At 39.7% G+C, this 16,549-nt stretch overlaps 1 protein-coding gene across 1 annotated transcript in view; it reads right to left on the bottom strand.

Moving 5' to 3' along the window:
- Positions 1–16,549, bottom strand: part of LOC131829004 (contactin-associated protein-like 3) — a 181,847-nt gene that overhangs the window by 18,463 nt on the left and 146,835 nt on the right. The window contains exons 16-19 of the mRNA XM_059170309.1: positions 12,186–12,356; positions 11,010–11,228; positions 1,937–2,176; positions 1,162–1,392 (exon numbers count right to left, since the gene is read on the bottom strand). Of these exons, the coding sequence (XP_059026292.1) occupies positions 1,162–1,392; positions 1,937–2,176; positions 11,010–11,228; positions 12,186–12,356 (861 nt within the window). The remainder of the gene's footprint in view (positions 1–1,161; positions 1,393–1,936; positions 2,177–11,009; positions 11,229–12,185; positions 12,357–16,549) is intronic.

The following is a 16,549-nucleotide window of genomic DNA, read 5'->3' as shown; positions in this document are numbered from 1 at the left end:
CCATCAATGCAGGTTCTAAAGCACATTTTATTTTTATTTATTTCCTATAATTTGAATTTATTGAGCATTTGCTTAAGGACACTGAGAGTCTCTATTCCAGGAAGAGTGATCATTTATGTGCTATTCCAGGGCTGAATTCAGAATCCGATTACACTATTTTAAAAGTGAAGACCAAATGGTCTTTCCCCAAGTTCTTCCATTTTCCTTAACAAAAGGAAAAAATTCTAAGTTAAGCATATGAGAACTCGGAGCTAGGCTTGAAGTTAATTATTCATGTGGTATTCATAGTATTAAATGGCAAAACCTCAAGCAATATTGCATTAACATTCAGTTTCTATAAGCATCACTTCTTTTAATATGACTTATTTTAATGCATTTTAATGTATTGCTGACATTTGCATAAAGAATCTTTTTGCACAACTAGAATTTTTTCCCTTATGTTTCTGCCATAATCAAGAAACAGAAGAAAGACCAGTGATTTGCTACAACATCTAAATCTCCTGATGTCCTTCACAGGGATGCCCACTGCCCCATAACCCTGTACTGCCTGGAGAAGATCTTCCAGAAAGTAGGTCCCTGCCCTTCCGCCCGGTGAAGCAAGGTTACAGCTTGAGCTAATGCTTCATCTGCAACGTCTTGGAAAGACTTGTGGCCATGAGTTGGGTACCTCTCATCCCACTTTTCTTCGTATGTAGATATTGCCATGAATGGCTTCTCAGCCACTGAAGAGTAAAGAACAATGCTATTCATGTGATGCATAGGAATCGTGGGTTTTAGATAGCTTAATATACTTCTTTAGTTTGCTAAGAAGGAGGAGGAAATATTTTCCATGTACAAAGTGAGCTATCTTGTTTCAGAGTGAATTGCAGAACTAATTTATTCACATACAGATGGAAAGTCTTCCCAGAATAGCAAGAAGCCTAGCAGCACATCAAATACCTAAAATGATCAAACTTCCATGGAGGGAATGTATCTTAAATATAATCATGGAAATGTGAACTTTAGTAATAAACACTTGAGGGTTATCATGAACTAGTGTTACTAGCATGGCAAGCCATGCAATTGTGTTTCCTTTTTGTAGTTAAACACCTAAAGAGTCCCCCTCATTGTGGCCCTTATTTTCTAATTCAGCCTCCTCATTCTTATGATCTCGACACTCACCATTGGGGGTGAGGATCACAGACAGGTACTCCTCGTAGAAGGAGCTCACATAGAGGAGTAAGCTGGGTGTCCCTGTGGTCCGGAAGCTCAGTGTGGCCATTTCTCCAGCCAGCGTCAAACCCTCATGAAGTAAAGTTGCAAAGGAGCTCGAATTCTTGCTGGTGGTGTAGTTAGAATGTTCCTGAAAGTCGTAGATAACAGACGAGCCAATTCCAAAATACACAGAAATCTCTGGAATGACACTCATTTTTGTTATGTTAGCACGAAGTCAAGGCAAGGCTCTTCTCTATGTGTATTTACACACTATCTCTAACCCTTAGTCTCTCAAGACAGAAAACAAGAATGTCACACTTTGCTGTTTTTTTTTTAAATTTAGAAATATTTCTGATTAAAAAGGTAATCAAGTATGGATAAAAAGATAACTTATCCCCGTGTATATTCGCATGATGTTGAACTGAGTAACAATATTTTATTATGGCCCACAAAATGCTTCATCTCAGAGTTACACAGCATTAAACGCCAAGTGTGAACATATACTTAGAGTTATTGTCCATCTCAGTGTCACGTGAATGATGCAGAATCCAACAGAAGTCATCACGAGCTTCTCAAGAACAGAATCATAAATGGACAAATTTGGGAGAGAAACAACTCTCCTTTAGCCAATCAGAGAGAACCGCCTTATCCTTTTGTAGAGAAAGGGTCAAATGCCAGAAACAGGAGGCAAAGACCCACATAAGGTGCCTCCCTCTCCCCATCCTGCCCAGGGCACACTTACCACTCTCGCAGAATGGCCCGTCATACGCAGAGAAGGCACAGTCACAGGCAATGCCCCTGGGTCTCTCCCTACATCTCCCTCCATTGCGACACAGGTGTCCATAGCTGCTGCAGTGTCCCAGGCAGCCTGGGTCCACTCCTGGTGTCATCCTGGCCCTTTCTTCCAGGTCCAGAGCCAGCCCATTCAACCGCAGTGACCGAATGCACCCCACGAAGCCTCTCTGTCTGGTGGCTGTCCCGCCTACAAGGGAAACAATTACAGCCGTGCCCTGGGGGTCTCGGTGGCATTTCCAACTGACATCCAACTGTGGCTGGACCGATCCCTTCAGAAAGGCGACCCACCCGAAGCTTTACAAACACATGCGATTTTGAAAACCTAGGCTGTGATCTCATATTAAGAATCATCAAATGGTATCGAATAAACCACGGATGGAAATATTTTTAAAATTGAACTTGGTAAATATTTATTCTAAAAAGTACTTCTTCAAGTTCTATTTAGAAAGATTTTTACAGTTTAAAGTTGGTTCCTTCATTAAAAAAAAAAAAAAAGACCAACTCTCCTTTTTAAAGTTTAAGTGTATAAACTGTGATGGGCACAATAAAGTTAAATAGTTGAAAATCTTTGCAATATAATACATATTACAAATTTGTAACATGCAAATGTATATAAATTGTATAGGGTTAATATGTAGTATACATTATAATTTGTATATGCATTTATCATACATATTTTGTTATGTATTTGTTATACGCTTGTTGTATATAATATAATGCATACATTACATATAATAACAAATTATATATGTAATACCATCCTTTCTTAGAAATGCTCCCATTAACAATGCCATGAAAAGGGAATTGAGGAGCAGGCAAAGAAAGAGAAAGCAGGGGTGACATTAAAATCCAGGCTCAGGCCTGCCTTGCTCCAGGCTGCTGGCTCTGAGGTCAGGAGGGTAATAGTCACTGAACACTGAGTAGCTCTCTATCATGCCTCACATGAACCTAATCTCAAATCTGGGGGTGCGGGGGTCACCTGGAGTGCTTGCTACTCCTGGGGTTCATTCCCAGGGATTCTGACTTGGTGGGCCTGGGGCATAGATCAGCATTTTCCGCCAGCTTCCCATGCTCTGGAAACATTGTTTCCATGAGGATGTCAATTCCATGTAGGTGTTCATGTCAACTTTGTTCCTAGAAATTCCATTCCTTGATCCTCAGGATTACAAATCAGAAAACAGAATTGTTTAATTTGAGTAACAGTCTGATGACTTGACGTGAAGCCTTGAAGTTTTCTGTATCATGGGTTGCGCACACACACACACACACACACACACACACACACACACACAACTACCTGCATTGTACAGCCCCCAGAAGCTGTAGGTGTCCTCTGGCAAAGCAGACTGCAGGCTAAACTGTGATTTAGATTAGTTCCTAATTGGACCAGCTCTTTATTTACTTGAAAACACATGAGAGAGGGAGGAGTCAAGATGGCGGAGAAGTAGCAAGCTGAGACTGCTTCAGCTAGCCGGAGATCAGCTAGATAGCTTATCTAAAGATTGCAAACACCTGAAAATCCATCGGCAGATCGAAGAGAAGAAGAACAGCAATTCTGGAAACAGAAAAACAACCACTTTCTGAAAGGTAGGACCGGCGGAGAAGTGAATCCAAAGCGACGGGAAGATAGACCCCGGGGGGAGGGGCCGGCTCCCGGCAAGCGGCGGAGCAACCGCGCACAAAATCAGGACTTTTAAAAGTCTGTTCCACTGAGGGACATCGCTCCAGAGGCTAAACCGGGGCGAAGCCCACGCGGGGTCAGCGTGGCCTCAGGTCCCGCAGGGTCACAGAAGGATCGGGGGTGTCTGAGTGTCGCAGAGCTTGCGGCTATTGGAACGGGAAAGCCGGCTACAGAGACAGAGCCGACAGTAAGCTCACAGCTAGGTGTTACCTTGAACCAGTCGCAGGCTCGGTGAGCTCGGAGCGCGGCCGGAGGTCAGGCAGACGGGAGTAACTGGGCGCTGTTCTCTGAGGGCGCACTGAGGAGTGGGGCCCTGGGCTCTCGGCTCCTCCGGGCCGGAGACCAGGAGGCCGCCATTTGTATTCCCGTCCTCTGGAACTCTACGGAAAGCACTCAGGGAACAAAAGCTCCTGAAAGCAAACCCGAGCAGATTACTCACCCCGGCGCCGGGTAAGGGCGGTGTAATTCCGCCTGGGGCAAAGACACTTGAGAATCACTACAACAGGCCCCTCCCCCAGAAGATCAACAAGAAATCCAGCCGAGACCAAGCTCACCTACCAAGGAGTGCGGTTTCAATACCAAGGAGAGCAGCAGAATTCCAGAAGAGGAGAAAGCCAAGCACGGAACTCATGGCTTTTTTCCTGTGATTTTTTTTTTTAGTCTTGCAGTTAACTTAATTTTTTCTTTTTCTTTCTTTTTTTTTTTTTTTTTTTTTATTCTCGCCTTCGGGTAAAATTTTTTTTTTAACTGTTACCTTTTTCTTTTTTAACGATTTTTTAATAGTTTATCTAATATATATATTTTTTCTTTTTTACATTTTTCTTAGGTGTTTTCTTTTTTTAAAAATTCTTTTCTTTTTTTTTTCTTTTTTCTTTTTTTTTCCTTTTTTCCTTTTTGAACCTCTTTTTATCCCCTTTCTCCCCACTCATGATTTTGGATCTCTTCTAATTTGGTTAAAGCATATTTTCCTGGGGTTTTTGCCACCCTTTTAGTATTTTACTTGCCCCTTAATTTACTCTTATCTGGACAAAATGACAAGACGTAAAAATTCAACACAAAAAAAAGAACAAGAGGCAGTACCGAAGGCTAGGGACCTAATCAATACAGACATTGGTAATATGTCAGATCTAGAGTTCAGAATGACAATTCTCAAGGTTCTAGCCGGGCTCGAAAAAGGCATGGAAGATATTAGAGAAAGCCTCTCGAGAGATATAAAAGCCCTTTCTGGAGAAATAAAAGAACTAAAATCTAACCAAGTTGAAATCAAAAAAGCTATTAATGAGGTGCAATCAAAAATGGAGGCTCTAACTGCTAGGATAAATGAGGCAGAAGAAAGAATTAGTGATATAGAAGACCAAATGACAGAAAATAAAGAAGCTGAGCAAAAGAGGGACAAACAGCTACTGGACCACGAGGGGAAAATTCGAGAGATAAGTGACACCATAAGACGAAACAACATTAGAATAATTGGGATTCCAGAAGAAGAAGAAAGAGAGAGGGGAGCAGAAGGTATACTGGAGAGAATTATTGGGGAGAATTTCCCCAATATGGCAAAGGGAATGAGCATCAAAATTCAGGAGGTTTAGAGAACGCCCCTCAAAATCAATAAGAATAGGCCCACACCCCGTCACCTAATAGTAAAATTTACAAGTCTCAGTGACAAAGAGAAAATCCTGAAAGCAGCCCGGGAAAAGAAGTCTGTAACATACAATGGTAAAAATATTAGATTGGCAGCTGACTTATCCACAGAGACCTGGCAGGCCAGAAAGAGCTGGCATGATATTTTCAGAGCACTAAACGAGAAAAACATGCAGCCAAGAATACTATATCCAGCTAGGCTATCATTGAAAATAGAAGGAGAGATTAAAAGTTTCCAGGACAAACAACAACTGAAAGAATTTGCAAATACCAAACCAGCTCTACAGGAAATATTGAAAGGGGTCCTCTAAGCAAAGAGAGAGCCTACAAGTGGTAGATCAGAAAGGAACAGAGACCATATACAGTAACAGTCACCTTACAGGCAATACAATGGCACTAAATCCATATCTCTCAATAGTTACCCTGAATGTGAATGGGCTAAATGCCCCTGTCAAAAGACACAGGGTATCAGAATGGATAAAAAAACAAAACCCATCTATATGTTGCCTCCAAGAAACTCATTTTAAGCCTGAAGACACCTCCAGATTTAAAGTGAGGGGGTGGAAAAGAATTTACCATGCTAATGGACATCAGAAGAAAGCAGGAGTGGCAATCCTTATATCAGATCAATTAGATTTTAAGCCAAAGACTATAATAAGAGATGAGGAAGGACACTATATCATACTCAAAGGGTCTGTCCAACAAGAAGATTTAACAATTTTAAATATCTATGCCCCCAATGTGGGAGCAGCCAACTATATAAACCAATTAATAACAAAATCAAAGAAACACATCAACAATAATACAATAATAGTAGGGGACTTTAACACTCCCCTCACTGAAATGGACAGGTCATCCAAGCAAAAGATCAGCAAGGAAATAAAGGCCTTAAACGACACACTGGACCAGATGGACATCACAGATATATTCAGAACATTTCATCCCAAAGCAACAGAATACACATTCTTCTCTAGTGCACATGGAACATTCTCCAGAATAGATCACATCCTCGATCCTAAATCAGGACTCAACCGGTATCAAAAGATTGGGATCATTCCCTGCATATTTTCAGACCACAATGCTGTAAAGCTAGAACTCAACCACAAAAGGAAGTTTGGAAAGAACCCAAATACATGGAGACTAAACAGTATCCTTCTAAAGAATGAATGGGTCAACTGGGAAATTAAAGAAGAATTGAAAAAAATCATGGAAACAAATGATAATGAAAATACAATGGTTCAAAATCTGTGGGACACAACAAAGGCAGTCCTGAGAGGAAAATATATAGCGGTACAAGCCTTTCTCAAGAAACAAGAAAGGTCTCAGGTACACAACCTAACCCTACACCTAAAGGAGCTGGAGAAAGAACAAGAAAGAAACCCTAAGCCCAGCAGGAGAAGAGAAATCATAAAGATCAGAGCAGAAATCAATGAAATAGAAACCAAAAAAACAATAGAACAAATCAACGAAAGTAGGAGCTGGTTCTTTGAAAGAATTAATAAAATTGATAAACCCCTGGCCCGACTTATCAAAAAGAAAAGAGAAAGGACCCAAATAAATAAAACCATGAATGAAAGAGGAGAGATCACAACTAACACCAAAGAAATACAAACTATTATAAGAACATACTATGAGCAACTCTATGCCAATAAATTTGACAATCTGGAAGAAATGGATGCATTCCTAGAAACATATAAACTACCACAACTGAACCAGGAAGAAATAGAAAGCCTGAACAGACCCATAACCAGTAAGGAGATTGAAACAGTCATTAAAAATCTCCAAACAAACAAAAGCCCAGGGCCAGATGGCTTCCCGGGGGGAATTCTACCAAACATTTAAAGAAGTACTAATTCCTATTCTCCTGAAACTGTTCCAAAAAATAGAAATGGAAGGAAAACTTCCAAACTCATTTTATGAGGCCAGCATCACCTTGATCCCAAAACCAGACAAGGATCCCACCAAAAAAAAGAGCTATAGACCAGTATCCTTGATGAACACAGATGCGGAAATACTCAACAAAATACTAGTCAATAGGATTCAACTGTACATTAAAAAGATTATTCACCACGACCAAGTGGGATTTATTCCAGGGCTGCAAGGTTGGTTCAACATCCTCAAATCAGTCAATGTGATACAACACATCAATAAAAGAAAGAACAAGAACCATATGATACTCTCAATAGATGCTGAAAAAGCATTTGTCAAAGGACAGCATCCCTTCCTGATCAAAACTCTTCAAAGTGTAGGGATAGAGGGCACATACCTCAATATCATCAAAGCCATCTATGAAAAACCCACCGTAAATATCATTCTCAATGGAGAAAAACTGAAAGCTTTTCCGCTAAGGTCAGGAACACGGCAGGGATGTCCATTATCACCACTGCTATTCAACATAGTACTAGAGGTCCTAGCCTCAGCAATCAGACAACAAAAGGAAATTAAAGGCATCCAAATCGGCAAAGAAGAAGTCAAATTATCCCTCTTCGCAGATGATATGATACTATATGTGGAAAACCCAAAAGACTCCACTCCAAAACTACTAGAACTTATACAGGAATTCAGTAAAGTGTCAGGATATAAAATCAATTCACAGAAATCAGTTGCATTTCTCTACACCAACAGCAAGACAGAAGAAAGAGATATTAAGGAGTCAATCCCATTTACAATTGCATCTAAAACCATAAGATACCTAGGAATAAACCTAACCAAAGAGACACAGAATCTATACTCAGAAAACTATAAAGTACTCATGAAAGAAATTGAGGAAGACACAAAGAAATGGAAAAATGTTCCATGCTCCTGGATTGGAAGAATAAATATTGTGAAAATGTCTATGCTACCTAAAGCAATCTACACATTTAATGCAATTCCTATCAAAGTACCATCCATCTTTTTCAAAGAAATGGAACAAATAATGCTAAAATTTATATGGAACCAGAAAAAACCTCGAATAGCCAAAGGGATATTGAAAAAGAAAGCCAACGTTGGTGGCATCACAATTCCGGACTTCAAGCTCTATTACAAAGCTGTCATCATCAAGACAGCATGGTACTGGCACAAAAACAGACCCATAGATCAATGGAACAGAATAGAGAGCCCAGAAATAGACCCTCAAATCTATGGTCAACTAATCTTCGACAAAGCAGGAAAGAATGTCCAATGGAAAAAAGACAGCCTCTTCAATAAATGGTGCTGGGAAAATTGGACAGCCACATGCAGAAAAATGAAATTGGACCATTTCCTTACACCACACACAAAAATAGACTCAAAATGGATGAAGGACCTCAATGTGCGAAAGGAATCCATCAAAATCCTTGAGGAGAACACGGGCAGCAACCTCTTCGACCTCTGCCGCAGCAACATCTTCCTAGGAACAACGCCAAAGGCAAGGGAAGCAAGGGAAAAAATGAACTATTGGGATTTCATCAAGATCAAAAGCTTTTGCACAGCAAAGGAAACAGTTAACAAAATCAAAAGACAACTGACAGAATGGGAGAAGATATTTGCAAACGACATATCAGATAAAGGACTAGTGTCCAGAATCTATAAAGAACTTAGCAAACTCAACACCCAAAGAACAAATAATCCAATCAAGAAATGGGCAGAGGACATGAACAGACATTTCTGCAAAGAAGACATCCAGATGGCCAACAGACACATGAAAAAGTGCTCCATATCACTCGGCATCAGGGAAATACAAATCAAAACCACAATGAGATATCACCTCACACCAATCAGAATGGCTAAAATCAACAAGTCAGGAAATGACAGATGCTGGCGAGGATGCGGAGAAAGGGGAACCCTCCTACACTGTTGGTGGGAATGCAAGCTGGTGCAGCCACTCTGGAAAACAGCATGGAGGTTTCTCAAAATGTTGAAAATAGAACTGCCCTATGACCCAGCAATTGCACTATTGGGTATTTACCCTAAAGATACATATGTAGTGATCCAAAGGGACACATGCACCCGAATGTTTATAGTAGCAATGTCGACAATAGCCAAACTATGGAAAGAACCTAGATGTCCATCAACAGATGAATGGATCAAGAAGATGTAGTATATATACACAATGGAATACTATGCAGCCATCAAAAGAAATGAAATCTTGCCATTTGCGACAACATGGATGGAACTAGAGCGTATCATGCTTAGCGAAATAATTCAAGCAGAGAAAGACAACTATCATATGATCTCCCTGATATGAGGAAGTGGTGATGCAACATGGGGGCTTAAGTGGGTAGGAGAAGAATCAATGAAACAAGATGGGATTGGGAGGGAGACAAACCATAAGTGACTCTTAATCTCACAAAACAAACTGAGGGTTGCTGGGGGGAGGGGGTTTGGGAGAACGGGGTGAGATTATGGACATTGGGGAGGGTATGTGCTTTGGTGAGTGCTGTGAAGTGTGTAAACTTGGTAATTCACAGACCTGTACCCCTGGGGATAAAAATATATGTTTATTAAAAAAAAAAAAAAACACATGAGAAATAACCAAGGAAGAGTTACCTCAATTGTTTGCTTGCTTTCCAAATTAGAATAGAGTTATCTGAAAAGTAATGTAGCAAAACTTATCTCTCCCTTTGAGAAAAAGAAAAAAACATGGATAAGGAAGATGTGGTCCATATACACTATGGAGTATTATGCCTCCATCAGAAAGGATGAATACCCAACTTTTGTAGCAACATGGACGGGACTGGAAGAGATTATGCTGAGTGAAATGAGTCAAGCAGAGAGAGTCAATTATCATATGGTTTCACTTATTTGTGGAGCATAACAAATATCATGGAGGACAAGGGGTATTAGAGAGAAGAAGGGAGTTGGGGTAAATTGGAAGGGGAGGTGAACCATGAGAGACTATGGACTCTGAAAAACAATCTGAGGGGTTTGAAGTGGTGGGGGGGGTGGGAGGTTGGGGTACCAGGTGGTGGGTATTATAGAGGGCACGGATTGCATGGAGCACTGGGTGTGGTGAAAAAAATAATTAATACTCTTTTTCTGAAAATAAATTAATTAATTAAAAAAAAACAAGATAGCAGTCTTAATAAATAAATAAATTAATAAAAAAAATAAGCAAGTAAATGAAAAGGAAGACTTCCACTACCCAGAGCTTTCATCCCTGAAGCACCAGCATTGAGAATGGCGCCAGCCCAGTTTTGAACCTTGTGTCTGCAAGGACTGGGAAGCAGAGGAGGGTGACACAGCCACATGAGTCCTCCTTTGGTCTGTGTTAGAGGGGGTACAGGAGAACTCGGACACAGTCACACAGTGGATTCCCTGACTGCACTGAAAAGTGAAGCCGGGAGTTCTAGATGAAATTTGCTAACCGTTTTATAAATAGCATTGATAAGAAGTCACTAAAGCAAACACAGGTCATCAATACTGTTGAGGTCCAGCCTGGGAATCCACCCACTGGGGACTGGGTTTCTCTTCTATTTCAGTTTCTAGACTACATCACTCACTCTCTCTGGACCTCCGTTATCTCATCTGTGACCTGGGAAATCTATGGAAACCATGATCCCGAAAAACACACTATGGAAACTGTATTAACAACCATCTGTGGAAAGAGCCTGACTCTTGCTAGAGCTCTCAGTCTGTGGTGCTGGCAGGAGTCACGTGCACCTGCTGCCATCATGGCTGGACGGCTCGAGTCTTCTCTGTGTCCACCAGCACAGCCCAGCCAGAGGGCAGCCACACTCACCCACAAAGAGCTGGCTGTTGAGCTGCAGGCGGGTATGGCCATCCGCGGGCGCAGCTTGTGTCTTGCTGGGGAGCTGGTCCACTTGAAGGGTCGCCTCCTTTACATTCCTCTCGGCCCTCACGTGGTGCCACCGGTTGTCGTTAAAGGGAGTGGGAGACTGCACTGTGACCTCACATCGCCCATTCCCCACATCAAAGGAAAAGTTCACTTCTGCAGGAGCTGCAAATACAGAGAAGAGAGTAGTGTGGTTCATTCCCCAGGGAGGAAATTCAGCCTCAAGAGACAGGAGGGCAGCGGCACGACACGCTCCTTATGAAAGCAGATGGTGACACTGCTGCCGACCAATGTCATTCTGAGCTGGCTAGGAGGGCAAAAGAAATGTGTGTCCCGAGGGAAGAAAAACAAAGCCATTTTACCTGATTCCCCCTCAGACAATGCTCCTCATCTTGCTAAACCTTAAGGAGTAGAGATCTGTCCCCACCAGAGGGAAATTGGTCTGTGGCATGCCTTCTTATATATCAGAGAATTTATTTCAAGGTGGGGGGAATCCTCATGTACTTTATTTAAAAAGCCCTCTGTGAAATTTTGAAGTAAGGAACCGAGCCTTGCATACATGCATGAACAATGTGGTAAGTCAATTACATGAAATGATTCTGCGATTTAGGGAGTAGTTATCGGACCAGTTTGGTTTAAAAGATCCTTACTGCACACACAGGGCAGCACAAAATTGGACAGACTGTGTGTGTTTTGTGAATCACTGTTTACCTCTCTATTGAAAATAAGGATTTAAAATAAAAAAAAAAATAAATAAAAAAATTTTTAATCCATAAAATAATGGAGCTTTAGGTGCTCCTGGGTGGTACGGTTGGTTAAGCATTCGACTCTTGGTGTGAGCTCAGGTTGTGATCTCAGGGTCATGGGATCAAGCCCCGCACTGGGCTCCATGCTCAGCGTGGAGTCTGCTTAAGACTCTGTCTCCCTCTTCCCCCCCCCCCCCCAAGCCTGCTCCCTCTCTCTCAAATAAATAAATCTTTTTTAAAAAGGTATTAGAACTTTAGTTTGCATTAAAGGAATACAAGTGACAAAGAAAACATAGCAGTACTTTGGGAATTAGGTTCCCAGAAGGGTTATTGCTATATACTTAGGCCTGGTGGCTTTGCCCAGAAGGCAACTCACTGTGCAGCTCTAGCCTGATGAAGTCTGTGATCCCCAGGTTCTCTACAAACACCCCAGAAGGCACTGTCGTCTTAAAAAAGAAAGACACATCAGCACTGAGCTCTCCACGGAGCGTAGGGAAGTGAAGGTATGAGGTCTCGGTGTTGAAGGAAGCGGAATTCCAAAATGAATCTGTTTCCAAAAAAAAAAAGACAGTGACAATAGCAAGGAAACAGAATAATAACCATATTTTGTATTTCTAGCAATTTTTTTACCGTTGTTACCATTTTTACCATCATTAAATGCATTCATTATCTATGCAAGCCTTCATTTGGGGGTTCTTCCAAACATACAGCCACAATGTGAATATCCAGAGAGTGACTCTTTCAAGGATTAAGACGGACAAGACTGCAACTGAGTGGACAGATAATCACTGGAAATACCCTGTGTTTTTTAGAAGACAATATTATTTATAGATTACCATTAAGTCAAATAGACTTTGGGGGGACATACAGTTAGATGAACTTTAATACACGTGTAGAGCCCTATAACCACCACCAAAATCAGGATAAAGGACAGCTCCATCCCCCCTCTTCCCTCAGGCTGTTCTCTTACAGTCACACCCTCCTCCTGCCCCTAAGCCCTGGTCATTGTGATCTACAGTTGTGCCTTTTCCAAGTGTCATATAAACGGAATCACACTGTAGGTAATCTTCTGAGACTGGCTTCTCTCACTCATTGGAATTCGAGATTCATTCAGTATGCCATGACTTACTGCTGCTCTATCGTCCTTCATTGTGTGGATCGGGCCACCATTTCTTTGTCACTGGAGAACGTCAGTATGGTTTCCAGCTTTGATCATTCACAAACAGAGCTGCCCTAAACATGTCTGCTGATCACACGTGTATCTGCAAATAGTTCTCTTTCTTGCTTTCCAACCTGGATGCCCTTCCTTCCTTCCTCGGTTGCTGCGCTGGCTAGGAGATCCAGTGTGACTGAAGTCACAGAACAGAAGTGGTGAGATTGAATATCCTTATCTCGTGCCCACTGCTGCAGGGAAAGGGTTCAGTTTTTCACCAGTAACCATGCTGCCAGCTGTTCTGTATGTAGATAATCTTTATTAGGATGAAGAAGTTTCCTGTTATTCATAGTTTCCTAAAAATGTTATCATGAGTGGTATCTGATATGAATGTATCATGTTAGTTCATGATATAATCATAGTAATTCAAATGATTGCGTTCATATCAGTTGATGCAAAAAAAGCATTTGATGTGATTTTTCTTCTTTCAACTGTTAATATGGCAGATGACATTGATTGATTTCCAAATATGGTCAACCCTTAAACAACAAGGGTGTTGGGGCACTGACCTTTGCACAGTTGGACATTCACATGTAACTTTGGACCCTCCAAAAACTTAACTACTAATGGCCTACTGGACAGGTTGACTGGACACCTTACCAAGAAGCATCAACATTTGGTTAATACACACTTTGCATGTTATATTATTATATACTGTATTCTTACAATACAGTGAACTGGAGAAAACAAAATATTATTAAGAAAATCACAAGAAAGAGAAAACACATTTATAGGATGGTACTGTATTTATTGAAAAAACTCTGCACACAAGTGGACCTACCCAGTTCAGACCCATGTTTTTCCAGGGTCAGCTGCACTGAATCAGCCTTGTGTCCTGGGGTTAACCCCAGTTGGTGATGATGTATTATTCTTTTAATGTTCCTGGATTTTTTGCTAATGTAGTTGAGGATTTTTGCATATGTATCTGTGATGATGCTATTCATAGTTATCCCTGTCTTAATTTTTTTTTTTTTGGATTTTCTTTGTCTAGTTTGGTATTGGGGCAATGTAGGGCCCTCATAAACTGTTGGAAAGAATTTCCTCTGCTATTTGCTGAAAGAGATTGTGCAAACACAGTGTTATTTCTTCTTTGGTGGAACTCACCAGTGAAGTCATCTCTGACTGAATTCAATTCTGTCAATACTTCTGGGTCTCTACTAGTTCAATTTATCTTGAGTGAGTTTTAGTAGTTAGTGGTTCTCAAGGAATTAGTCTGTTTTATCTACATTGGAGAACTGATATGTGTATAGTTGTTTGTGATATGCCATTATTATCCTATTGATGTCTGTAGGGTCTATAGTGATACTCCAGCTTTCACTACTCATATTGGTAATATTTCTCTTCTCTCTCTCTCTCTCAACAATTTTGCTAGAGATTTATCTATTTTATTGTTCTTTTACAAATATTTTGTTTTTATAGATCTCTGCCTTTAATTAATTTCTCTTCTTATCTTTATTATTTCCTTCCTTCTGCTATTTTGAATTATTTTTTCTTTTTTTCTAATTTATTATGGTAAAAGCTTAAATCATTCAGTTGAGATCTTTTTCTTTCACAATACAAGCATTTAATGCTATTACTATCTCTCCCAGCACTGACATAACTGCCTCCCACCATTTTTGATATGTTGTATTTTCCTTTTCATTCAGATCAATATGTTTTATAATGTTGAGACGTCCTTGACTCATTTAATATTTAGTAGTTTGGTGTTTAATATTTAATATTATATTTAATTGTTAGTAGTTTGGAGACTACTAAATATTAAATATATTTATACTATACTATATTTATATACTATACTATATTTATACTATTATATTTAATATTTCTAAGTGTTTGGAGACTTTCTCACTCTTTGTTCTTTGTTTCTAGTTTAATTCATTTATGTCAGGGAATGTATTTTTGTGTGATTTATTTGATATGTGCTCAAGTTTGTTTTGTGACATAGAATATGATGTATCCATGTGCAATTTAAAAGAATGTGTATTTTACTGTTGGTAGGGTGTTACATAAATGTCAATTAAATTCTGTTGCTTTGTAGTGACATTAGGTTTTATGTACACTTTGCTTGTTTCCCCTGTTTTAGTTCCAAAGATTAATGAGAGAGGAGTATTTGATTCTCTAATTATAATTGTGATTTTGCCTACTTCCCCTTTCCATCTTGTCAGTTGTTGCTTTATGTATTTTGAAGGTCAGTTATCAGTGTACACATTTAAGATTCTCATGTCTTCTTAATTGCTTTTTGTATCTATTAATTTTCTATGCTTTCAAGCAAAAATTTAATACAGAATGTCCAGCTTTCTTTCAGTTAGTGTTTGTGTAGTATATCTTTCCCTGTCGCTCTTTTTAAACTTATGATATCATTATATTTGGAGTGAGTTTCTTGTACAAAGTACATAGTTGAGTCATACCCATCTTTCCTTTAACGGGTTTGTTTGGACCATTTATATTAAATATAAATGTTGACAAGTTCAATTTAGTTTTACCATTTTATTATTTTTTCCTGTTTCTTAGGCTTTGTTGTTCTTTTCTGTCTCCTTTGGAGTTAAACATTTTTTAGTATTCTATTTTTGTCTCTAGCAGTTCCTTGGTTAGTTATTTTAGGAGTGACAATATATACAATTAACTTTTCAGAGTCTGCTCAGAATCTGCATTTTAACCACTTGGACTCATATGTCAAAACCTCGCCAACAATTCTGTCAGTTTACCAAGTGCTCTTCATTTATTGCTGCCAAATGTATTCCATCTGTACAAATTAAGAGCTCTATGAAATAATGTTGTATTTTTTGCTTTCAACCAAAGGTATATTTAAAATAACTCAACAGGAGAATAGTCTATTATATGTACCCCAATATTTACCATTTCTCAAGCTGATTTTATACCCCTGAGATCCCAAATTTCCTTCTGATAGCATTTCACTTCTGTCTGAGTCTTCCTTTAGAAAGTCTTTTAAAGTATCTTCTGGTAAGGAATGCTTTTAGCTTTCCTTCATCTGAGAATTTTTTTATCTTCATCCCTGAAGGAGATTTTTGCTGAATATGGAATTCCAGACCAACAGTTCTTTACTTTTAGCCCTTGAGAAATGTTTTGCCACTTCCTTCGTGGCTTCCATATTTCTACTGAGAAAGTCATGGACATATGAGTAGGAGTTCACCTACAGATGATGCATCACTCTTCTCTCTGGTTGATTTCAAACATTCTTCATTGCCTTTGTTTTCAGCAGTTTAATATTGATATGTCTGGAGGTGAATTTGAGTTTATGTTTCAAGTTCATCCAGCTTCTCAAGTCTGTTTTTTGCCAAACTTGGACAATTTTCAGCCTTTTTTCTTTCCATTTTTTTTTTTTTTTCAGCACCACACTATTCTGTCTGCTTCTGGATGCTCAATTACATGAATGTTAGATCTTTTGTTGTTGACTCAGAGTTCCCTGAGGCCCTGTTCATTTTTAGATTTTTTCTTTCTTTTGATCAGATAAGTCATTCCTATCATTAAGGCCACTGACTATCTCATCTCAGATCCACTATTTGGCC

This window comes from Mustela lutreola, chromosome 4 (assembly GCF_030435805.1).
Source record: "Mustela lutreola isolate mMusLut2 chromosome 4, mMusLut2.pri, whole genome shotgun sequence".
Taxonomy (NCBI): Eukaryota; Metazoa; Chordata; class Mammalia; order Carnivora; family Mustelidae; genus Mustela; species Mustela lutreola.
This window is presented reverse-complemented; position numbering and strand designations above follow the sequence as displayed.